Source organism: Hydra vulgaris, chromosome 15 (genome assembly GCF_038396675.1).
Source record: "Hydra vulgaris chromosome 15, alternate assembly HydraT2T_AEP".
NCBI lineage: Eukaryota > Metazoa > Cnidaria > Hydrozoa > Anthoathecata > Hydridae > Hydra > Hydra vulgaris.
Window position 1 is genome coordinate 28,725,001 of NC_088934.1, and position 26,178 is coordinate 28,751,178.

General features: G+C 25.5%; 3 protein-coding genes across 3 annotated transcripts in view; 2 read left to right on the plus strand and 1 right to left on the minus strand.

The window, feature by feature from the left end:
• Positions 1-3,846, plus strand: part of LOC100197674 (prefoldin subunit 4) — a 23,599-nt gene extending 19,753 nt beyond the window's left edge. The window contains exons 3-4 of the mRNA XM_065818893.1: positions 2,660-2,724; positions 3,483-3,846. Coding sequence (XP_065674965.1) covers positions 2,660-2,724; positions 3,483-3,687 — 270 coding nt within the window. The 3' untranslated portion in view covers positions 3,688-3,846. The remainder of the gene's footprint in view (positions 1-2,659; positions 2,725-3,482) is intronic.
• Positions 3,847-4,039: 193 nt separating this feature from the next.
• LOC101235786 (uncharacterized) lies at positions 4,040-6,745 on the plus strand. The gene has a single exon (XM_065818773.1). It carries the CDS (start codon positions 5,933-5,935, stop codon positions 6,527-6,529), a length of 597 nt encoding a protein of 198 aa, XP_065674845.1. The 5' UTR covers positions 4,040-5,932; the 3' UTR covers positions 6,530-6,745.
• Positions 6,746-13,076: 6,331 nt separating this feature from the next.
• LOC100202749 (microtubule nucleation factor SSNA1) lies at positions 13,077-24,804 on the minus strand. The gene is made up of 3 exons (XM_065819103.1): positions 24,585-24,804; positions 16,230-16,429; positions 13,077-13,259 (listed from the first exon to the last, which is right to left on the minus strand). The coding sequence occupies exons 1-3, from the start codon at positions 24,634-24,636 to the stop codon at positions 13,170-13,172; spliced, it is 342 nt and encodes a 113-aa protein (XP_065675175.1). The 5' UTR covers positions 24,637-24,804; the 3' UTR covers positions 13,077-13,169.
• Positions 24,805-26,178: the final 1,374 nt, after the last annotated feature.

A 26,178-nucleotide genomic window follows, 5' to 3' on the forward strand; every position in this document is an offset into this window, starting at 1 on the left:
TTACAGAAGAGAGGTCAGATTAAAAATTGGCTGCTTGTTCAAAGCAATCAAAAAGTGAAGATTTTTTGTCAAGACAAAAGTATTAAGTTAAGTTGTCAGCAAATAGTGTCACTTTAGATGTAAAATTTTCATGAAGGTCGATATAGTAGATAAGAAACAATACAGGAGCAACCTTGTGGTACCTTATTTGAAATACTTGAAATAAAGAAGAGTGTAGGCTTTAAAGAATAACTTTAGTAGTTAGAAATAAATAAATTAATCTCAAAACCTTTATATAAGAAATTAATAACAGAGTGAAGACTATTCTTAGGATAGTTGGAGAGGTCAAAGCGTTTTCTAGAGTTTTGAAAAATTGGAACCACTTATTTTGCACTTTTTAAAAATTTAGCAATAATTGAAGAGAATTCTGGAGAACACTTTTTTAAGACTATGATGGAAATCTATTCTGGAGCACAAACTGTAGAAGTGTTAACTTTAGCATTAGAAGCTAGAGTGATTTGGGTGTTTAAGAATGGGTTATTCTGTTTAACTGGCAGGAAGAGTATGGCCATTAGATTCAAGAATCAAATTTTAGAGTAAGATTTCTTTGCAAATAACTCTACTTTATTCTGGGGAGAAGTAAAAAAATCAGACTCATGAATTACAGATTAAATGTTAGACTTATTTTAGTTAATGACACTGATGAAGACTAACCAAAAGTCTCTTGAACCTAACATCTGAGATATTAGGTTCTAGAGATACAAAGTTTAGTAATTTGAGAATAACAGAGCTTAACATCAGACAGGACCTTTTTACATTGGCTTCTTAGAATAAGAAAAAGACATTTGTTCTTAAGAGAGATGTTCTTGTAAAAAAGATGAAAAATGATGGTGAAAAATGTAGAGTAGAATGAGGCTTGACTTAAAATAGAAGAGAAGAAATAAAAGCTTTCAAACTTTTATTCCAGAAGGAATAAAAGCTTCTGAGATGCGCTTTATGCATACATATTATGGATATAAATATATATGTTTGTTATTTATTTAGAAGTTGGAATGCAATATCCTTAGATATTTATATAAACTTGAGTGTTTATATGGCTTAGTATTTGCCAAAAGAGAAGATGATTAGATGATGATCATGATCATGATGATGATTATAATGATCATGTTGATCATAATGATGTTTATATATGCATATATGCAAAAAATATATCATGAATTTTGAATTTAAAAATATACTTTAGGATGTATAAATGTTTATGCAGCCCCGGACACAAACCCAGCCCCTGGCTTGGCCCCGACTATATTTTATCAAACCCGGCCCCGTTCAAATATCAACCCCGTTTGCTTACTAATAGTAGATGGTAATTCATCTAATAAAGTTTATACAAATTGGGTACAGATTTAATATCTTTAGAACTGTGTTTAAAATTAGTAAGTGAAATAATATCACTTATAATTTAAAAATTTTTAATTTTTCTTAGCATAGAAAGGATTTTAAGGTCATGAGAAATAATGGTATATGGTTTGATTCTTACTTTCATAAATATTGTGAATACCGCGGTTAGATCAAAACTGTTTGCATTTTTTTATAGGCACAACTATTTGTAGTACATCAGAAAAACACGTTTCTAAAGACTGAATTAAAAGTTTAAAATTAAAAAGTTTCTTAAGATCAATTAAAATGCAATGTCTTCTTAAAATCAACTTTCAGTGTTTTTAAATGTGTTGTTATTTTTATAAGCTATATTTTCATACCACTTTTATTAGTAATTATTAGTTAATTATTATTTGAATATATAGAATTTATTTGTTAATTAGTCCACCTTTCGTTTAAAGACCTTAGTGTTGTTTAAAGACCTTAGTGTTGTTTAAAGAGTTGTTCAGCATAAAAACGCAGTTTTTATGCTCAACAAATAAATAATATATAATAAAGATAAGATAAAAATTTTAAACTATTTATGGATGCGTCATTTTGAAACAGGTCCCGAAAAAGAGGATTCTCCTGGTGCGAATCATGGGACATTTTTTTAATGTGACCTATATATCTTCACTAGGCAAAGTTTCAGCTTTATAAAAAAATTTTCCCACAAACAGTAGTTTTTGAGTTTTACTCTTTGGCTAAGAGTTTCAACCTGTAAATTTGGGATTAGTGAAATTTAATTATAAATTTTCAATTATAAAGTTATCATTGAAAACATTTTAGAGAGTAAAATCAAATAAAAATATAAAGATAAAAATTTTTTTTAAATCAAGTTTAAATTATTGGTTAGGAAATTTTTTATCGACTTAGTGACAAACTGCTAAAAGTTATCAAATAATTTAGTTTTTTTTTTTTCTCCATTTTTTAAACTAAAAATAAGTAATGATGAGAAGAGTCTGGATTTAATTTTTTAATAAATCAAAAAATAATTATTTTGAATTTTTTAAATTGATACAATAAAATTATTATTATCTTTATACTTAATTTATAATACTAATTATAGAAGCAAAATTATGAAGATGCTGGTGATGACTTGTTAAATTTTATAATACTGTTTATAGAAGCAATTTTAAAATAATGAAAGTTTCTTTATAATATTATTTATAGAAGCAGTTTCGAAATTATAAAATTTTTGTTATAATACTATTTATAGAAGCAGTTTCAAAATTATAAAAATTTTTTATAATATTATTTATAGAAGCAGCTTCAAAATTATGAAGATGCTGGTGATGAAATTATGTTAAATGATGATGAATCCGTATCGTATCTTTTTTTACTAATAATCAATTTATATGTATCAGTAAATCTGGATTTAGCTTCGAACCTCATACTATAAGTTATTATAACTATAAGTTAAGGCAGGGAGTTTCTACATATAAACGTCATTTATAATGCGAAACATTTTCTTTGTTTGTTTTTTTTATTATTTTTTTTTTCATTTGCATTTTTAAAAATTATAGTGTGTAGAATACAAGTACAATACTGCACATGTGTACATTTTGAGAGCTTAGTGTCGAACAGCTTTAATTTCAACAAAATTTCAAAAAATTAAAACGTCAAAAAAAGTAATGTATACTTGGAGTTTTTTTTCAAATACGTAGTAACAGCCCAAACTTTTTTAATTTTTAAAATTTTATTTTGAGCTTTAAAGGTCTTTGACACATGGTTTGTTCCCAGTAGATATCAAAAGTAGCTTTATCTCAAAAAATGAAGTTTTGTAGTTTGACAATAAGCCATCTATTTATCAAGTGTATGAGATACTATTAAATTGACACAGCATAACTAATTTTTTTTTAATTTTAAAAAACTTTATTAATTTAAATTTAAAAAACGGATTTCTTTTAAATGAAAACACTACCTGCTCACATCCTAACCTTTTAGTTGAGATGTACACTTTTTCGGGCTAATGTAATCCATCATTAATGCATATATACATGTATTCTTTTATCTTTTTTTATATACTTTTTAATCCTCATAAATTGAAATTAAAAATTAGAGTCTAATTCTTTAACGGTATTAAGTGTTTATATAGGAGAAACTTTTTTCAAAATGTCAAAGGATGAGGCGCAGGCGTTTATAGATGAAGGTAAAGAGTCTATTGAAAAAGAATTAAAGATACTTGCAAAGAAAGCTGAAGCACATACAATGGAGTTAAAAGATCTAAAAATTAAACTTTATGCTAAATTCGGTACTAACATTAATTTGGAAGAAGAAGAAGATTCTTAGAGGAAGATTATGTTACAGGATTCTTAACGTACTGAATAAATTTCAAGCAGCTGGAAGAATACAGGATTCAGTTTTTCTTGTGAAAAATTTGTTTAGGGATTAGTTTTTTATAAACATTCTTTCATAAACACTTTTAATTAAGTGAAAAATGTTTCATAATTTGTTTTTCCTTTTTACTTATTTGACTTTTAGTTTTTCTGGTATGTAGAAATATTGTTTTATATATATATATATATATATATATATATATATATATATATATATATATATATATATATATATATATATATATATATATATATATATATATATGTATATATATGTATATATATATATATATATATATATATATATATATATATATATATATATATATATTCTAGAAAATCTAGAATATTTTTTATAAGAAATGTGTAAAGACATTGTAAAAGATTTTATGTCTTCACACAATTTCATAGGTAATATATATAAATAAGGAGTTTCTACCGTCTTTTAATTACAGATTTTATGTGTAACACCGTGTAACTGGTATACATAATAGTGACAATACTAAAGTGAAAATAGTGTCGCTAATTAAGTAGTATTTTCCTTTAGAAACGATTATATTTTTATAATATTGTTAAGCTGTGGTAATTACTATATAATACGAATGTATACCTTAAAATATGCATAAGGGTAATTCTTAAAGTATGCATAAGGGTAATTCTCAAATTCTTAAAATTCTATTCTGATTAAGTATTAAATTATTATTTAAAGGTTCCTGTAGACCCTCGATTATTATCAATGTGCCAAAATAACCCCTGAAATGTAAAGGTATTTTCAACGGAATTTCAAAGCTATTAATCGTTTTATTGAAAACTTGTCAAAGAAGATTTTTAATAAAAACTTATAAAGTGATTTTAATCAATTTTAAAACTTTAATCCATTCTTTAAAAATTCAAAAAATAACACTTTTTATTTCATAACTGGGGAACACACAGCGGGAACTCTGGCATTAAAAATTCAAGTTTTTTTATTTTTTATTATTATACTTAGTGACGCAACCTATTGCATGTAGATTAAAGACACGTATGCTATATATTGAGATGAAAAACGGGTAACCTGTACTCGGTTTAGTAAATTTTTAGCAATTTAAAATTTATATCGAGTAGAAACAAAAAAAAGTTTTTCATTAATTCTCTTTTTTATCCTATTAAAAGGAAGTAGCAAAATAATGTTTAAACTTTGTTGTTGTGTACCAGCTGACTGGCAAAGCAGCATTTTTTTTTCTATTAAAAAAGTTTCAAAAGAATTTTATTATAAACGAGCTTTCACAATAAAAGTTTATAGTTTTATATTGCTATAAAGTTTTTTATAATCTAATTATGTTTTTTGAATCTTATTAAAATTGCATATAACTATTTTAAATGTTTTTTTCAAAATTTGTCATTCAAAAAAATTGGTCAAGTTTTTCATTTTACTCTTATCCGCAATATAACGCGTATATAACAATATGCCTTAAAAACGCGTATATAACAATATGCCTTAATAACGCGTATATAACAATATGCCTTAATAACGCGTAATAAAGCTAATAACATTTTTGAATTTAATATTTTAAATAATTTTCTAAGCATAAGTTTAGGAGCACTTTTTGAACGTTTTTTTACACTTTGAATTAAACCATAAGAATGCTTTACTACAAGACTTTATGTGCAGATGAGGCGTTGAGTATGAAATGATGACAATCATAATTTTATATATTCGGTTAGAGGTTAACCAAATATTTGACTGGTTTAATAAAAATAATTGCATTTAAGCTAATATGTAATACGACCATCCAAAAGAAATTTTATCAAATTAGTATTAATAAAAACCTATTTATCTGCTTTTATTTTTTTTTAAAACCATAGGTTATAGAAGTTGTTATAAGAATGTATAGAAATAAACTTTAAAAAAATATAATAAATCAACTATATTTTAAAAGAAAAATGTTTTAGACATGTTATGATGACAAAATAGAAATTGTACTACAATTTTTGTTATATTCCAAACAAATAAAAGGGGCAATAGAAGAGATGATTATATTGTTTGCATACTTATTGTTTATGTTAAATACTACATTTTATCAAAAATATATATTGTAATTAATTTTTTGTATTTTAATTTTTTTTTTTTTTTCATTTATAAATTATTTATGCTCAAGTTCAAAGTTTAATTTTAGGACTTATGAGGAAAGTTTTAGCTTTTTTTAATCATCAAATTCATGGCTCATTTGAATTATGGACTAAACAGTAAACAGTTACGATATGCTAATCATATTATTGATTTAGTTGCTAACGTATCGCAAGTTCCTAAAAAAATGACTAAACTTCTTGATCACCTGTATCTTGGAGCAATTAATGATGCAATGGACGTTGATCATCTTAAGGAGGCAGGAATCACTCACATTATTAATACCGTTCATAATATAGATGGCGAAAACGAAACAGGAGCAGAATTTTACGGCGATGAGTTTATTTATATGGGCTTCTTTTCTGAAGACAGGGAAGATTACCCCATATTAGAAAACTTTGAAAAAGTTCAAAACTTTATTAACTCAGCACGAGATCAAAATGGAAAATGTCTTATTCATTGCATGGCTGGAATCAACAGAAGTGGTTGCTTAGCAACCGCGTACTACATGATTGAAAAAGATATTGGACCCGTAACAGCTGTTAGCGAAGTCTTTGAAAAGAGGGGCGTGTTATTAACAAACAAGGGTTTCATTAAACAACTTGTAAAATTTTCTGTTGATCGTAAATTGTTAACGAAAGATAAACACTTACTTCGTCATAGTACAATAAACAATTGTTCGATATAGGTTTTTAAATTTTAGAACAACATTTTACATTATTTGTTGACAAAAACGATATTAGTTGTCAAAAAGATTTTCCTTTATGACAAATACGAAATTTTAAAAGTTTTAATTTTTTTAAATTAATTTTTTTATGTAGTTTTTTTTTTTTTTTTTTTTTTTTTAAATGAATTGCCCTGTGTATTATATTGCGTATTTATATAAATAAAAACTACAAATCTCCTATGTTGTTTTCGCTTTTTTCAGAAGAGAAGATTATTAAAGGTGTAGGAACCATGAAGTTTTTTTATTTTAGTGACTCACCTGTGGCTTTGCTAATTATATGGCTTGTTTGCTCATGTCATTTTAACACATAAATGTTTTCTTCAAAAATAATGAGCGTTCAATTGAAATCTGGATAAAGCTTCAATTACTATATAACATTTTTTTTATTAAAATTTAATTATATCATATACTAATAAAAACCTTAAATGTAGGTGTTTTTAAATATATGTTTAGATTTTGTTGTCTTTTGGTTTTTATGGTTTTTTTTGGTTTATGGTTTATTTTATTTTATGGTTTTTGGTTTATTTTATGGTTTTTTTTTTAAAGAAAACAAGTCGCGTGAACTTGTTCACTCGAGAGCGTGTGAACAAGTTCAATTTAAAATTAAGATGTAAAAAATAAAAATATACTGTAAAACATTTTAGCAGAGAATCAACAATATACAGTATAATTCAATATGCAAATGACGAATCTTAGAAGCCATGGATTAGGCAGAATGTTATTAAAAATCCGTTTGTAGCAGCTAATATATTCAGAACTTCAACTTCATGTGCTCATAAAATCATAAAAAGAAAGTTAAATTTTAAAATAATAAATATTCAAGGTCGAACTTATAACCAAAAACTAACGGTAAAGACTAATTTTGAAAGTATAAACTTTATTTCGAAAACGTGATTGGATTGTTGATGATGAGATTTTACACATCAACAATCAATGGAAATGATAATTTTTACAATTCATACAACCAGAGTGTTCTTCTAATGTTAAATATAAAAAAATTTAAGTACAATCCAAAACTCGGTAGCTGGGTAGTATTTACTTGTAAAGATATTAATAATCTTAATCCGAAACAGTCTAGTAATCGATCAAAAAGTTTACTTAATAGATTGTGTTAAAAAAAAATTAATCCCCTTTATAAAAGCACATCATTGCCTCGACACGTGTGTGTTTTCGCTAGATCTTGCTTCTTTTCATTTTGGTAAATCTGTTCAAAGTTACTTTTAAGAAGAAAATTTAATTTTTGAGTCAAAAAAAGATAATATTGTCAAAGGTTCAGAATCTATTTGAAGATTTTTGATCAGTTTTTAAAGGATTGGTTTATAAAGATGAATGGCAAACAGAAAATCTTAAACATTCAAGAAAAGTATCGAGTATTATTTTAAGAAAGTTAACCAAAGCCTTGAGAGCGTCTTCCTGAATCAATAAAATCTAGACTAGATTCTATGAGAAAAAATAACAACTTAAAATCAATAAATATTTTTTATCAAGTCTTAAATGACTTTTTTATAAACAATTTTTTTTTTTAAATATATATATAATTAATGATGTTATGATCTTTAAAAAACTTTCTAGACACAAAATATTACCTTAAATTAAAGATAATCTATCAAAACTTAATCGAAAATCGAAAATTTTTCAGCTTAAATAAAAAATAAACAAATTCTCAATATTTAGGGAGTGAGGGGGGGGGGGAGTACGGAATCGGTTTTTCCTCCCTCACCTCCCACGTTTCTTTAAAAGGTTATTTTTATTTTTCAAATAAAAGATTTCGCCTAATACCCATTTTTGTATTCTAATTTCCATCAACTTCTGTATTAAAGTTTTCATTAAATAGATATTAATCTATAATATCTTCGTCCTTATCTGATGTATCATCATTTATGTGATTGTGTATATTACAAGAAGTAAAGGTAAATACAATTACGTCTAATTCTTTTAGTTTTAAAAGATCAGTTATTTTTTTAGAATCAGATCAGAATTTATTTGCATCTTCCGCCGGTTGTCTAAAATTACCATCATCGTGTAGTGAAAGTTTAAATTTAATATTTTTATAAAATAATCAAAGTAAAGTAAAGTAAATTGTCCAATGCACTAGTTCTGACTGAATGGTTGCTTACCTACTGTATTTAACATTTTTTAATACAACTACATTAACTTTTGTTGGAGTATTTCGAAAACAAAGAAATATTGTGAAACGTATTTCAAAAATAAAAAAATTTTGTGAAAAAATATTTTTTGTTTACACTTAGTTCTTATTTTAATCGCATGTTTTGGCGGCATGTTTAGACACATGTCTAAACAACCGGCGGAAGGTATACATTCCGCCTGTTGTCTAAAAATAAGTATAATAAAGCAAATGCAGTTCTTTGTGTGTATTTGTAATTTAAATGTTTTAACAATGCTGTTTAACGCTTGCGCGTTTGACAGTGAGTTAAAATTATTTATTTAAAAATTTGTGGTTTATAATACACTGCACTACATAATGATAAGACACCCCAAAAATATTTATAAAACTCTACATTTATATTTAAAAGCTAATTTTTATTGTAAATGAAAGCAAAAATGAAATGAAAAGGTTTACAACACTAAACAACATTTTAAAATTTTATTTTAAATGTAACTCGCATTTTATTTAAAAAAAAAACCGTTTTTTCAGTGCGACAAAATTACCAGACATCTTTACAAAAAAAGTTTTATTTACAAATCGCAGTTGTTACGAATATTTATTTGATGTAAACACCACAGATGATTATTTAACTGTAAACTTATGTGAACTGTCAAACATTTAATTTAGGTTTTTTTTATTAAGTATAAAATAACAAATTAATTAATAATGGATTAATAATATTTTTTAAATTGTAATGGATTAATAATAGTAATTGTAATGGATTAACAATATGTAATAATATGTAATAAAATATGTAATAATTGTTAATTAATACTGCACCGTTGAGTCCAGATGAGAAAAAAGTGCTCTTTAACTTATCGAAAATGGGTCACTTAGTTATATAGCTAGAGCCATGGGACACAGCCGAACTGTGATTAAAAACTACGTTAATAGCCCTCATATGTATGAAATAAGAAAAAGTCCCGGACGTTCATCGACATTAAGTGACCGTAATAGGCGAAGGTTGTTGAGACAAGCTTCAATTTCTTCATTAACTGCACATCAAATTGCTGCAGAAGCAGGTGTGATAGCTAATTTACGCACAGTTCAGCGAGGTATTCATAATGTTTTTCACCTTTTACGCAAAAAACTTCAGCGAAAACAACCATTGACATCAAAACACATAAACGATCGAATAACCTTTGTAAAGGACCACGCAACATGGAAAGAAGAGTGACTACAAGTAGTATTTTGTGACAAAAAACGATATTGTCTTAATGGGCCGGATAGATGGAACTATTATTTTCACAATTTGCGTAAAAAACCAGTTACACAACAACGACGTCAAATGGGTGGTGGTGGTGTAATGATTTGGTGTGCGATTGGGTATCATGATAAATCAAAATTTCATTTTATTGACGGAAGATTGAAGGCTAAGGATCATCTTTTAATTGTTCAAGAATTTTTAAAATATAGTTTTTAAGCATCTTTTATTGATGAAAATTTTGTTTTTCAGCAAGATAATGCTAGCATTCATATAGCTAAGATAGTAAAGGATTATTTAAACAGCAGTAAAATTGAAACATTGAAATGACCAGCTAAATCTCCAGACTTGAACATTATTGAGAATGCTTGGGCACAGCTGTCACATATAGTGTTTGAAGGTGGTAAACAACATAATTCAATAGCTGACTTGAAATCATCAATCGCATCTGCATGGGATGCAATTGACATTTCGTACATAAAAAAAGTCGTATGATTCTTTACCTTCTAGAATGATTGAATTCAAAAAATTGGTAAAAGTACTCACTATCGATTCTTCAAAATTGAGACGTCTTTTTTATAAATGACAATCTATTTAGATTTTTTCCAAAAGTGTCTAATAATTTTGTTGCACTAAAAAAACGGTTGTTTTTTTAATAAAATGCGTTAGTTACGTTCAAAATAAATATTTTAAACGTTTTAAATATAAATGTATAGTAGTTTTATAAATATTTTTTGGGTGTCTTATCATTATGTCGCGCAGTGTATAAGGTGCTGGCTATTAACCCATGCATTTAAATAATATACGCAAGTCTGTCGCACCACAGGGCTACTAGTGGCTTGCTTGTAGTTGAAAATATATATTAATATATTATAATAATACTATGTAGTAGTAAGGAAACTCACTGAAGACTAAGAGAAATCTTTTCATCAAGAACCTTTAAAATACAAAGCAAACTAAAAATTTAAGAAGTAAATTTATAAAAAACACTTTAACTTTTTGAGGTTAACTGTTCAGTAATATTTTACTATAGTTGCTAACTATATTTATTCTTTTTTATTTATTTTTTATTTTATTTATTTATATTTATAATTTAAATTGTTCTTATTACATTTTATTATAATAATTATTCTTTAACATTAATACATACCGATAAAATTGGTTTTGTTAATTATGAGATTTTTTAGTTTTTTTTTCAGTGTAATAAGATTATTTAATTTAGTAAGTTCTATATTTTGAGGTGTTTTTTTGTATAAATAGGGGCCACGGTAACAATTGAAAATCTCGAAAATTTTATTTTTGGACAATGTAAAGTTTGCTGTTCCTCGTGTGATATACCTTTTGGCGTTGGTTTGAAAAAAGTTAATAGTAAAATTAGTTGAAACAAGTCCGGGCTTATATATGAGCATAAATAAAATATTTTAGTTGACGTTAATTTGATAGATATTTAAAGCATTCAAGTTTTTAAGAAAAGGATCGGCATGAGTGAATTAAATTATATTATAAATCAACCTTAATGCGTGTTTCTGCTGTATATTAGAGATTTTAATTTAGATTTATTTGTACTTCCACAGGCAATATTAACATATGTTAGATAACTTTGTATATAAAAAAATAGATAACTTTTAGATTCTTCTGGGAAAGTATAGTTTTGACTTTGTTGAGTATATATGGGCTTTCCAAGAAATCTTTTCGTCAATAATTATCCAAAGAAATTTAATGGTTTCAGTTCTTTCGATGATTATGTTATCTATTTTTAGTAATCGTAGCATGCTTGATATTTTATTTTTCTTTTGGTTGGAATGAAACAAAAAATAAAAGAGGACCAAGAATGAAACCTTAGGGAGCTCTGCCTTTTATTTTTAGTAAATTTGAATCATTCGAATTAACGCACTGTTGTCTGTTGCACAGATAACTTTTAAACCAATCGGGTAGTTTTTTTATTCCGTATTTTTTCATTTTTTTGTAAGATATCATGATTTATTGTGTCAAATGGTTTGGATAGGTCTATAAAAGTTCCTAATACAAATTGGTTTTTATTAAAATAATCACTTATGCTATAAAATAAATTTGAAATTGCATGTTCTGTTAAGTGCTCTGATTGAAGGTAGAATTCTTTTTCATTTAATAATTTGTTTTAAATTAGGTGTTCATATAATCTAATGTAGATTATTCATTTAAGTATTTTGGAAAAGGTTAGAAGTATTGAGCTCGGTCTGCAATGTTTATTACAAATGCTTCACCGGTTTTAAAAATAGATACAATTTTGGCTACTTTTAATTTATCTGGTACAGTTCCAGTTTAAATTAATGATTTAAATATTTCGAAAATAGGTTTGCGTATCTTCGAAAAGACATTAACAACATTATTACTGCAAATATCATCTATACCTGGAGACTTGTTTATTTTAAATGAGTTTATTGCATTTTCGAGTTTATCAATTTTTTAGTTCTTTAAATATTAGTTCGTTGTTTGCACTAGTTAGATTTAAATGAGATGTTTGGACAATGGACTTTTAAAACCAGATTTGGGCCTATGTTGACAAAAAAACTGTTAAATTTTTCCGAAATTGCATTATTATTGTCATACTCTTTATCATCTATGACAATTTGAGCAGGTAAACTATTTAGTTTGCAGGTTTTTATCCCAATTATTTCTTTCATGATATCCCAAGTTTTTTTTATTAAGTTGCAAAAAAATAATCGTTCTTTTGAACTATTTGTAGTCATAAGAAATAAACTTTGTACTGCCTCTAAAATATTAATTTGGCATTTTTAATCAATTTTAATATTAATACAAAGGCATACTTTGGAATAAAAATTTGATGTTAATAGGTTATGGGTGTGTGTGTGTGCGTGTATGGTGTAATGTTAGTCTATGAGGTAAGATGGGTCTAATCAATATTTATCAGTTTTTTTCCATTTAGATGATCATTAAAAATGCAACGATATATCTTCCGCTAAAACAAGTAGAAAGTGCAGCGTAACAGTTTTGAAGCACAGCACATTAAATTCTTATTATAAAAACATGTTTTGTAAAATGATGAAACTCTAATATATATAGCAAAAAAAAACTTTTAGCTAATTTTTAATCGAGCTCCCACTTAACTTAATATTGATAATATATATATATATAACTTAATATACAAATAATTATTTATTGACGACTAATTTGTATTACAAATTTTCTATTGAACAATTTCCTTTAGTTACTTCTTAAATAATAATCAATTATTTGTGTTGAAGATCATTTTTAGATACACCTTCTTTACCAATCTCATGCTTCAGCACTTGTAAAAGCGTTTGAGAACTTTCCAAAATCTAAAAAAATTTAAATAATTGAGATAGACGATCCATTGTTAAAATTTTTATTAAACATTTTAAATTTATTCTTGTCGAAGAAATAACTATTGACTGGTAAATGAACATAAACTCATTCTTTTATCGCAAAACTGAATTTTAAAATCTTAGGATTCAAAGATAAAATTCTAAAATTTCAAATTTTTGTTTTAATAAGACAAACGCAATTTCTTATATTCACCCTCAAAAAATATAAAAAATCTCAATTTACCCCAATATTTATTGAAATGGTCAATATTTTCCACCTTACAACAATGACAAATTATAACAAAGGAAATGAACTAATAACTACTTCATTGGTTAATTGCTGCTTATCACGTTTCACAACAGCAGTAAAACAGGATAAGAATCAATGAGTCAAATATTTCAAACGATAGACCAATTTTGCTTTGTTTCTCAAAATTACTTGAGCGTATAACGTACAATAGTCTCTACAATTATCTAACAAAGAACGACATGCTGTATAGAAACAGTTCGGTTTCAATAAAAAAAAACATTCAACTGAACACGCCATAGTCGAGCTAGTCAAGGACATATCTGACACTCGAAAAAATAATTATCAAAAAATAAATATATTACAAAAATAAACATATTACAAAAAAAATATATATTACAAAAAATACATATACTACAAAAAATATATTACAAGAATATATAACTAAACTTGTATTATTGTATGTATTTAATTTGTTTTAAATTTCCGGAAAAACTAAAAGTTGAAAAATATATTCGTAATTCTGGAAATATTCGGAAAAAGATCCCTGACAAAAAATGGTGCTCAAATAAGACATTAAATCTTGCTCCAGTTATTTTATTTAATTCTTGCTCCAGTTATTTTATTGTATATGTATTTATATGAAAACTGTATTTATAGTAAAAAGGCAAAATAAACAATTTAAAAAAAAAAAAGGAAAAATGAAGCAAAAACCAAAATACAGAAAGACAAAAAATTCTAAAAAAAATGGTGTTTCACAAAAAGATCATTTGCTCAAAAAAATTCTAAAAAAATTTCTGTAACTTTTTTGGCTCTTAAAAGTCTGTCATAAAATTATTTTTTGTTTTGAGGAAAAATTTTGATTAAGGTTTCATCATGTGCTTTCTCAGACTAAAAGCATCAACTAAAACATATTGCCAGAATAATATTTTCTGAATCAAGAATATTCAATTTATTATTGAATATTCATCACTCTACCTTCCAGAGTCACTTATGTCCACCACAGTGAGTTAGTGCACTGAGTATCTTCCTGTTACAAAGAATCTAAGTTTTATGGCCAACCTTTCACTTGGACTGACTGGTTCTCTCATGATAGGTCTTTGTTTCATAGTGCTACCACTTCAAAGATTTCTTCATGAGTTGTTGGAGATAAAAATACTTAATAAAATATTCCTGGTCAAACATTAATCTTGTACTAATAAAACTTTCCTTTCTGCTAAAGTTGGAGACTTATGAAAATATTTAAAAAAATATTCCTGGTCAAACGTTAATAAAACTTTATGTAAGAGTTTGGCATAAACTTTTGAAAAAATAAATTAAAAAATTTTTTTTAATTTTCTTTAACCGAAATCATTTCTTATAATTTTTTTTAGAATTTTTTTAGAAAAAAGAATCAGGAACACTTTTTTAAATATTTTTAAACATTTCATTTGCTAAAAAATTTTCTAAAAAGCACACTAGAAGTTATATTGGTTAAAACTATAATTTGACAAAAAAATTTGTCACAAAATAATTTGCTTGAAGGAAATCTGGCTGTACAAAAGGACAGTCGCTAAGTATGACAGTCTGCAGTAAAATATGACAGTCTGCAGTTAAGTATGACAGTCTGCATTTAAGTACGACAGTCTGCAGGTAAGTATGACACTATTGTGCCAAACTGAAATCATCTGGATTTTGAGGCCTTGCAGTTTTTTTGTTTTTCTATATTGTCTTCATTTATTTTTATTATGTTTTTTCTATATTTTTTATTTTTATTTTACAATTTAATTTTATTCTTTCATACTTTTATCTTTATTGTTATAATAATATTTCTATTATAATAATCACTCATTTTGTTATTATACCCTACATTCTAATTGTTATTAATATTATTATCACACCTTTTTTCACATTAGTAATATTGTTCTGTTATTGCTAGTTGTTACATTATATCATTTTTTTTTTTTAATTGTTAGTGTGTATAACTACTTTATTATAAAACCAAATGATAAAAATAAAATGCTTTTTTTATTATTATTATAACCATTATTATTTTCATCATTATAATTAAGTATCTATATATTAGTAATTGTATGATAGGGTTTGTAACATTTGACTTTCTAGCAAACTGACTTCCACAACTCTGCACCACCAAATTCAAGGTTCCCACTATTAAAACTGAGGCTAAAGTAAGGATTTTAAGGAGATTTAAGGAGATATTTTCCTAATATTTAAGGAGATTTGGTTGCAAATGACAATTTTTTGAAAGAAAAAGTAAGGGGAATTAAGGAGAAAACAGTTACATTAGAAACAGAATTTTATCTTTTTCAATAAATTTTAAATATAAACAGAAAAATTATTGTAAATTAATATATTACTTTATATATATAAATATAAATATATATATACTCAAAATATAGGTTTGAAAACTATCAAAGAACTATATATTTTTTTCTTTATTAATAAGTATAATCCTTCACTTTAATAAAAATTCCTAGATGATTAAAAAATAAAAATAAATAAGGAGAAATTAAGGAGAGCAGTCAAGTTTTACCTTTTTTAAAGGTTATTTTTAAGTAGGATTATTTTTTACTTAAAAGGACTTTTAAGTAGGATTATTTTTTTTAAGGATATTTAAAGTTTTTAAGGAGGAGTGGGAACCCTGAAATTATAGCATATCATTTGCAAAATTTATTTTGAATAAAAAAAAAAGAAAAAAAGATGTCTATTAAACTTACCTTCATATAAGCAGCTTCAGTTTCAGAAATAGTTTTGTCATACTCACTTTGTGCAGCATATTTTTTTGAAAGACTTTCTGTGACTTTTGCAAGTCGATCAGTGAGAATACAAATATCGATTTCAATTTTACTTTTTTCCTCTTCTTCAATTGTTATTTGATGGTGTAGTTCATCTCGCTTTGTACACAAATCTTCAATACCTATTACCAAAAACTCTCAAAGATTGATAAATTTTTAATAAAGTTGTAAAAACAATTAACAGAAAGTTGCAATAACAATTGATAAAAGGTAACCTTAGAAAGGTATATTAAAAAACAAATTTACTAGTTATAAGTCAAAATTTTTTCATTTTTTACAAACCATAACTTCTGGTTATGGTTTGTAAAAAATTTTTTCAGGCGCATCATGATGACTCTGTCAATCTTGTTCTAAACATTGTAAAAAATAATCCTTTGAGCAAAATACACTTAAAACAGTTAAAAATAGTTGCATTATCAGGGGCTATTCAAGACCTTTTCAACAGTGTTGAACATATTGATCCGAAACAAGTTGTGTTTATTTTATATATAAACATTACAAAACAAGTTTTTATTAAAATAAATTTGCTAAAACAAAATATTAAGATATCAACAAAATACTAATTTTTGTAACAAAAGGACTTTTCCTGATATAAAAATATCTGATTTGATTAATGAATGTGTTCATTGTAGAGGTTTTTTTAAATGATTTAATTTATAACTAATTTGGGATTTCCTTTTAAAAATTTTTATTTTGGTGATTATAATAAAACGTCAGCGCTAAAGTTTATGAAACACATCAGATTATTAAATCACTGGAGACTAATAAAAAATTAAAACTTTTCTTAAAAAACTACTTTTATTATTTACAAAAAATACATACATATTATTTTTGGTTTTTAGATTATAAAACAATTTGTTTTTAAAAAACGTCTGTTTAATTTTTTAATTTTTCTTTTTATATTAGATTGGTAGTTATTAAGGTGCTTCAAAAAGATCTAACAATCTTGTTGCAGGAATTTCAACAAGTTTTTGCATTCAAAATTATTACTAGCTCTTCAAAATTTATTTTTAGAATAATATTCTGAAATTCCTTTTTTAAAAATAAGATTCTGAGAATAATATTCTAAAATTCCTTTTTTAAAAATAAGATTCTTAGAATAATATTCTAAAATTCCTTTTTTAAAAATAAGATTCTTAGAATAATATTCTAAAATTCCTTTTTTAAAAATAAGATTCTTTTTTAGTTACAACCTATTTTTCAAACCTTCCAAAGATTAGGAATAAGATTAGAACCTTGATCACTAATTTCATTTTCATCCTCACCAACCTCAACGAGCAAAATCATTTTCATTATCTTTGTCATTAGGACTCATTATTACTTTTAACATTTTTTCATAAATTACATTAACTATGTGCTGCATGTGCAAAACAAAGTTGATGTTCAGCAAGAATATTTCCTAATTTATTCATAGTAGAAGCACGATCATCAAATACCATTATGCAAACTATATCAATAGACTTACATCACTTATGTCTGAAGCAACCATTTGAATTGTGCAAAGCTATTATTCTCTCTGATTCAAAATTGATAAAAAATGCTCATTTTATAAAAATATAATCCAATAATGTAAAAGTATGGAGTTCATAACAGCATTGGTGATTTATCAACAGCCTAATTAGTAGTAGTAGTAGTAGTAGTAGTAGTAGTAGTAGTAGTAGTAGTAGTAGTAGTAGTAGTAGTAGTAGTAATATATATACATATCAGGGGGTGAAATAAATAAGTGTCAGACATTGCCATCTCTCAAACCATTTTTGAGATTTGTTAGAGGAGGGCAACCAATCATTGTGTATTTCAGTAAAAATGAACAATGGTGGTTTGCCCTCCTCAAACAGGTCTCAAAAATGGTGTGGGGGCCACTGATGTCTGACACTTATTTCAACCACTACATATATATAATGGTGGTGTTTTTTTTTTTATCTTAAAACTTAAATTTAAGGTAAAAAATAAACTCCACCATTCCTGCTAGAATTACCTTAATTCTGGCCAGAACCAAAATGAACTTTAAATCACAAATTCTAGCCAGAATGGAATTCCAGTACATCTGTAACGTAAAAAATGCGCTGAAAAAACCAAACTAATTTAAAAAGAAAATTAAAAATAAACAAACCAGAAACTGAAAAGAGAAACAAACTTAACAAATAATAAAATAAATAAAAAATAAACCAGAGAAAATAAAAGCATAAAACTAATATATTTTTAAATTTAGAAGCATCTCAATTAATAGTTCAAACTTAATTAATTTAGTCAAAAGCGTTTCAATTAATAGTTTAATTTAAACTTAAATTATTATTAATAATTTCTGTTAATTTAATAAAAATTACATAAACTAATTTAACAAAAGTTATTAATTTAAATTCGGTATTTGAAAAAGATGATATTTTCTTATAATTTATTTCTTAAAACATAATCTTTTGTTTGTTTATCACAATTTATTTATTTTAATTTTTACATATTTAATATAATATTTTTTACAAAGATAATAAGTAATTTATAAATAGATTTTATCAGTTTCTAATAAGATAGTTGTAATTTATGTTTTAAATGTTGAAAGAACTTTACACGATATTGAATTAATAAGAAACAAAAAATACATCTTACATTCCTTCAAAACTAAATTAAAATTTTTAAAATCATATTTAGTTTAAAGTTCTTCTAAAATGAATTTTTTTTTTTTACAAAACAATTTGTTTCTTAAATAATTCTCAGTTGCGGTTAAATACTTTTTTTCACAACCTAACATTTTCTGAATAAATGTCTATAAATGATATTAAAAAATAATTTAAATATATTAAAAAAAAACTTTTTCACATATCTTTCTTTCGATGTATATATTTTACAAAAAAGTTTTCGCTTAACTGAATGTATTTGACTTTTACGAAAAAAGCAAGCTGTGTAACACTTAACAAGACCTGTCAACGAATTTATATTTTGGGCAAATTTAGTTCCATTACCTTATCTCTAAATTCTTAAATAAAATTTGTAAAAAAAATCAAAAAAAATCAAAAAAAATTTTTTTTGTTAGCAATAAAACTTTTAAGTTATTATTTAGGAAGAATTTTATTAAATATGTTTAAACCCTCATGCAATTTTCTTATGTTATAATTATAAATCCAGAAAACACACTTTGACATTGTAACTTTAAAAATTAAGTTTTATTATTTTAGTAGGTTTTCTTTTTATAGAATTCTTAAAATTAAAAAAAATATGTTGTTGATATCATTGAGTGACCATGAGTGTACATCTTTGCAGGTATATAATCTTAATGTAGTGCTAATATGCTAGATAGTGCTAATTCCTCACCAACTAATAAAGGTTGTTAGCTATCTACATGAGCTTCATATGCATTAAGTTTAAGAATGAAAATTGCTAAAATTTAAAAAAAAAAGCAAACAAAAATATTGGAATAACTGATAAAGAGATTAAAAAAGAAATAAATAGTTTTATGGCTGGAAAATAATTAGGAAAATTCGAAAACAAAAAAGTTGTTAAAGTTGTGAAACGTTAATAAGGTAAATTATCACCATACTTTATAGCAAAAAAACTATTATCTGCATCTGCTTCATCTGTCTATTCAGAAAAATTTTTCCCATAGGCAGGTAATATTTTTGATGAAAAAAGAGCTGTTTTGTCATTTAAAACTGGAGAGTAACTCTTATTTTTGCATCATAATATTCCTAAATTTCCAGAAAATCTCACCTCACTGAATACAAGACTCTATCAAGTCATATATAAATTTTTTAATTGCATACTGTAAAATCACCTAAATTCGGTCACTTAAGCTTTGAACATTTATTCATCACGCATAAATAAAAAATTTTCAATTTTTTTTCCTGAAACATAGAGAAAATTATATTGATAATTGATATTGGAAAAATAAAAGAATAAAAAATAAAGACTAGTACTCAATATTTAATTTAAAATGAAAACATCTACTTTGACCAAGCTTTCGTTACCATCTCATAAGTTCAGCCACTAGATAAATACTAATAACGTATCAGAAACTTAATGTCACAAATAATGAAAACTAATTTTTAAATGTTGTTTTATTGTAAAATTATGATATAAATTCAGGTAATACCAGTAACTAAGGAGGACATCACCCTGAGCTCAAAGTTAAAAAAGTCTTTTTGGGGCACCAAAGAAAGCAAGAAGGAGCACATAAAAAAAGGCCTTTGGAATTTTTTCCTAGTCAACTGTTTATTACTTTGGCTATTATCACATTTGCTACACGCTGGTTTATAAAATTAAAAATATATTTTTCAATTAATTTAAAAAGGTTTCAATTAACAAAAAAAACACTATTTTTTACTTTAAATGAGCTTTTTATGTTTATTGGCAATTCTTGCACGTATTGTTGACCAAAGAAAAACAGCAATATCCACACAACCAATCGCCAAAGGATTCGCAACGTATACATAATTGTCGTTGAGCTGTAATTTTATCTCCAAAAAAATGTCACAAGCTTGATATTTTTTAGAACTCAAAGAACCGTCAGTTAATTTTGAAATTATGAACAAATTTTTTTTCAAATAAAATACCATGGTGTGTATCCATTATAAAAATGTCAAAATTTACTGGTAAATTTTACATTCGCAACATTTCACAGTATTACAATTTACAATCAACATTTCACAATATTACTGCTAATTGTCTCCTTCGTTGTTTATCCGTGAATGACCGAAGTTAGAGTATTTAAAAATGTCACTAATTTTTATAAAAAAGTAGTTAATTTTCAAAAATTAATAATTTTTTTTTGTAAATAGAATTAATTTGGCAATTCTTAACAATATTATGATTAAATATGATCATTTATTTTAATAATTTGCTTATTTTAGATTTTAATCCATTTTTTCAAAGTGTTATTTTGCTAAAGAATTATTTCAGCAGGTTGCATTTAAACATTAATAACTTTTTTTACAGATTCATATTTGCGAATTAATTACAAATATTGTTTCAGAAAAAAAAGCTTTTTTTATATTTTTTCTTAAATGACCAAAGTTACATAGTGACCGAACTTGGTCGATTTTAAGGTATATCTTTATTCTTCAGTGAGTCTAGTTAAATACTGTAATAATCATATTTTGAAAATAATAGTTTTAAAAGACATATAAAGTTTGGATTTAAAATTTTATTGGTTACATAATTTATTATTGCAAACAAAACTGTGTTTATTTAGAACTTTGTATTTTTTACCTATAGTTCATAGTTATTCTTTACACAGTGTTAAATGAAAAAATAATAAACTATAATGGCAGTTTCTTGGTAGCCTCTAACGAGTTCTAGAGGTGAAAAAAATACTGAGGTGAAAAAAATACTGAGGTGAAAACAAAATATATATAAAATATATTAAAGATCCAAAAATTTAATAGATAACCTTTGCTTATTATACACTATAAACATATTTAAATATGAACAAAGCAATATTGTATTTAAACAATAACAAAGAAACTTGTATGACATATTTTACGATTTAATTTACAAGGTGTTAAAAAAACAATACAAAATGTCATTATTCTTGTACAAACTAATAATATTAATATAATATATAATAATATAATTACAAAAATACAATAAAGCCAGTTAAAAAGTTTGCTTATAGATATGAGACTTTTTGTCCTTCTCGTAATGTTCAGATATCCGCGTCTTGAGATGGCAAGTTATTTGCTTATATAAAAGGAGTTACATCCTGCATGTACAAATTTATAGGCCATGAACAATTTGAACTCTAAAAGAATAGGATCTTTAGAAGAAAATAATTTAGAAATTATAAATGCAAATAATAAATTAGTATTTAGAAGGTAAATACTAATTTAATATTTGCAGAATGTCAATATCTTTTAGCAATTGAATTAGTCTTTTTTTAGTTAAATTAGATATTTTTTCCAAAAACGGTAGTTTAAAATAAGCCAAGAAATTCTTTGATTTTTGGTAGGAGTTATATATTTTTGAAATAAGCCAAGTTGGGTACATGTTTCTTTGAAATACTTTAAAAAGGTAATTTATGTAAAGTGAAACCTAAATTTAGTACTACTAATTTTAAATGTTCTTTCAATTAAGCATTTGATTAGACTAACTCTCTGAGAAAATGGAGTAAAACTTTAAAAATTAGTGTGAAAACCAGAAATGGTTATTTTTATGAAAAACGGTAGTGGTAACTTAAAAATTAACTTTGTGTATAGTTATGTCTAAAAAAGATATTTTTGAATTTATTTCTTGTTCTACAGTTAAAGAAATAGAATTGCGTCTACTATTTATGGGAAAGCAGAATAATATAAAAAAAATTGCTCAAAAAACGGATTAATATTGAATTGTTTTTGATTAAAACATTTTTTTGGATAAATATTGAAAATTAATTATATCGAAAAGGAATTCAAAAAAAAAAATTTTTTTCAGAAGGAATAATGTCGAAAATGCCTATACGGAATATCGAAATTTGGATTTAGGAATAGTATCGAATACTAGCAAAGAGGTAGAGCATGCGAGGAGTGTTGCTACATCGACTAACAAATGGGTAGAACATGCAAGGAGCGCTGCTACATCGGCTGACAAATAGATAAAACATGCAAGAGAGTGCCGCTACATCAAATAGGGGTTTTGGCTCAGAAAGCAATCTTTTTTTTAAATTATTTTTCTTTTTTATAAAACATAGACAAGTGACAAAACTAGTCTAATGACAAAAGATAATTTAATGCAATTGCTGATACAAGTTTATAGATTAAAAATAAAAATCAAGACAATTCTTTGGATAAATAGACTTTATTTTTGCCTGATGACTTTGATTTCATAAGTCTTATTATTGTGGCAATAGGATCCTTGAATTCATGAAGTACTCAAGTCACATTTTTAAACAATGGAGATTCTCCAATTTAATGAAGATTTGTCACTTTTTCAACAATAATACAACAATCACTTTGGCCATCTTCAAGAGCACTTTTCTTTGAGACAATGTTATTAAGTTTTTTTTTTTTTTTAGGTAATCTAGTTCTTTAGCAACAATAAATCTTGTATTAAGTTTTTCATTAGATAAAAAGATTATTAGGTTATTATTTTTTAAGGAATCTTCATTTTTTAAAGTTATCTGGTTTTGTTATAACTTCAAACAACTTTATTATCATTTCCTTTAGATCAGAGTGTAAAAACAAAATCATCATATCATTTGTACAAGGAAACGTAAATTTGAATTCTTAAGTTGTCTGATAATTCCTGTCTTGCAGCATCTATTTTTTTAAAGAGCACTTTGCTTTACAGCATAATTAAACACTACTAAACACAACTTAAAACACAAGTCATCATTCAAATATTAAGAAAACCCACAATCCCCAGTCTTAAGCGGTCTGCTAATTTCTGCCTTGTAGCATCTATTTTTATGACACAGGAGACCAACAACTTTTGTTTTTCTGTAAATAACTCATTAATCATTAATTTCAAATCTAAAAAGATATATGGTATAAAATCAATATTTTTCAGTTATACAATAAATCTTTCACTTTTCTCAATGTTTGATTGTGATTGCTCTTTTTGCACGATCTGTCATAACTGAGCATTCACTTAAAGAGAGTTCTATCAACATGTGGCAAACTAAACACCTGACTTTATTATTATTATTAGGATCTTTCTTTAGCCAATTGTTAAAGTTATCATTGCTTACTACTCTCCTTTAAAACATCTGTTTCTTAAATTTTTTTAAATTTTTATTTAACTTAATATTAATTAATAATTAATATAAATTATTTTTTCTATAAAAGATAAACCAAGATTTAAACAGAACAATCTTAAAAAAACCATTGAATCTGTATAGAATGATTGGATGCAAATTAAACTACAAAACAACAAACATTTATAATCAATAAAGATTTACAGTTTTTCTAGCATCAATAGCGCTACAAATCATTCATTTTTCACTTTATTTAGCATTTTTCAGCAGGCTGGAAACCATGCCCTAATCTTAACGCTAAAATAAAACCCATTAAGGTCATGTCTTTATGATGTCCCAATTCTTTTTATTTTTTTATTTAAAAAGAAATTATAAAAATGTTTTTCTTTAAAAGTAACTATTATTAAAGTGAGTTACTCCAGAACCAACAACTATTTAGTAAATTTTAGAGCTCCATGGGTAAAATATAGAATTGATATACTTAATGTTGTTATAACAACAATAGATTTTTAAATAAAATTTGAAATCTGTTATAATATATAGTTAATTAGGCATTATGTATATAATAGAGTACAGTTTATTATAAATCTTTAACTATTTTAAAAAAATGCTTAACTTACATTTGACAAGTTCGTTATTGTATGATTGCAGTACTGCTCCTTGATTTGACATTTTTCATAACTTATCTATTTAAGTCAGCTAGCTAATTGCTTAATAGCAAAAAGCAAGCTAACTTCTTAAACACCTTAAAAAATAAAGCTACTTTAAAAGTAAGGTAAAATTAAACTTTTATGATTCTATGAATAAGTTTTTGCTTATACAAATATTTTGTAGAAATTCGCGCTTTAACTTTTGTTTATTAACCGTGACCGGAGTTAAAATATTACATATTGCCATGGTAACCTTTGATTTACTCGAGCCAAATTTAAGTTAAATTTTAGCAAAGGACACAATATGTAACGCGGTGTGCACACAAGTTTTGTGAAATACCCCGAATCTTCTTTAAAGACCAGATGGCCTTGTTACATCTTGTAACTGTGACTAAAACCTTTGAGTCTTCTTTTTCTTGAGATATTTTTTTTCTTCCCCTAATGCTGTTTAAAACATTTAAATTAATTTAAACTTTTTTTTTGTTACGGTGTTTGCTTGCGTCAATCGAACTACAGAGTCTTCCAAACCGCATTTTTTAAATAAATTTCACTGAATCTTATTTGTCGAATATAATTAATAAAATCTTATTTGCCAAAATATAATTACTGAAATTTTATTTGTCGAATATAATAAAGATATGTTTACATTAAGGTATTTACAAATAAACTTCTAGACTGTTCAAAAGGTTGTGCAGAAGAATGTAAAGAGCCATAGATTGTGTCGTTGTGTGGGCAACCAAGCTACCAAAACTTTGCGCTTTTTTTGTTTTAAAAGTTTATTAGTATATTTTCAATTGAAAAAACTACTTCTTTTAATTTTCTTTTGAACAAATAGAAAAAAATCAAAATTTTTCAAAAATTATTTGGTTTCATAAATAATCTTTGATTGAAAATGCAAGATTTACCAAAGTTTCTTTGGAGGAATGGTTGTTTAACAAAATTATAGTTTCCTAAAGAATAAATACATTTTTTTAATTTAAAGAATATAAATCAAAACGATTTTTGAAGTTTATAAGACGTGCAATATGCTTCTATTGACAACAAAATGGCTTTAATTTACTTTTGTGGGTACTACCTCAAGCAATATTTCAATATAATTAATATGACAGTGTATAAAGATGTTTAAAGCGCATCTTGCTTTATATAAAACTCCAATACTTTTTGCAATTTTGTTGCATAAGCGTCCGATGTGAATCTTCCACAACAGATTTTCATCTACAATGATACCTAAAAAGTTTGTGGAAATTACTCTTTTTATTTGATTGTTCATAAGAAAGTGGCATATCATTTGAATGTAAATTTTTCAAAAAACGTAAATGGAAGAGAGTCCATTTAATTTTATCAATATCAAGTTAAAGTTTATATGATTCGAACCAGTCAGAGATTTTTGATAACTCAACGTTCATATCATAAAAAAGTTTATCGGTATTATAATTAGATATAAATAAGTGTGAATCATAAGCAAACATAAGTGTTATTATTTTTGAAACTTTGTAATGATCATTAACATAAATTAAAAATGTGAAGGGTCCTAGAATTGATTCTTGTGGAACTCCACAAGTTA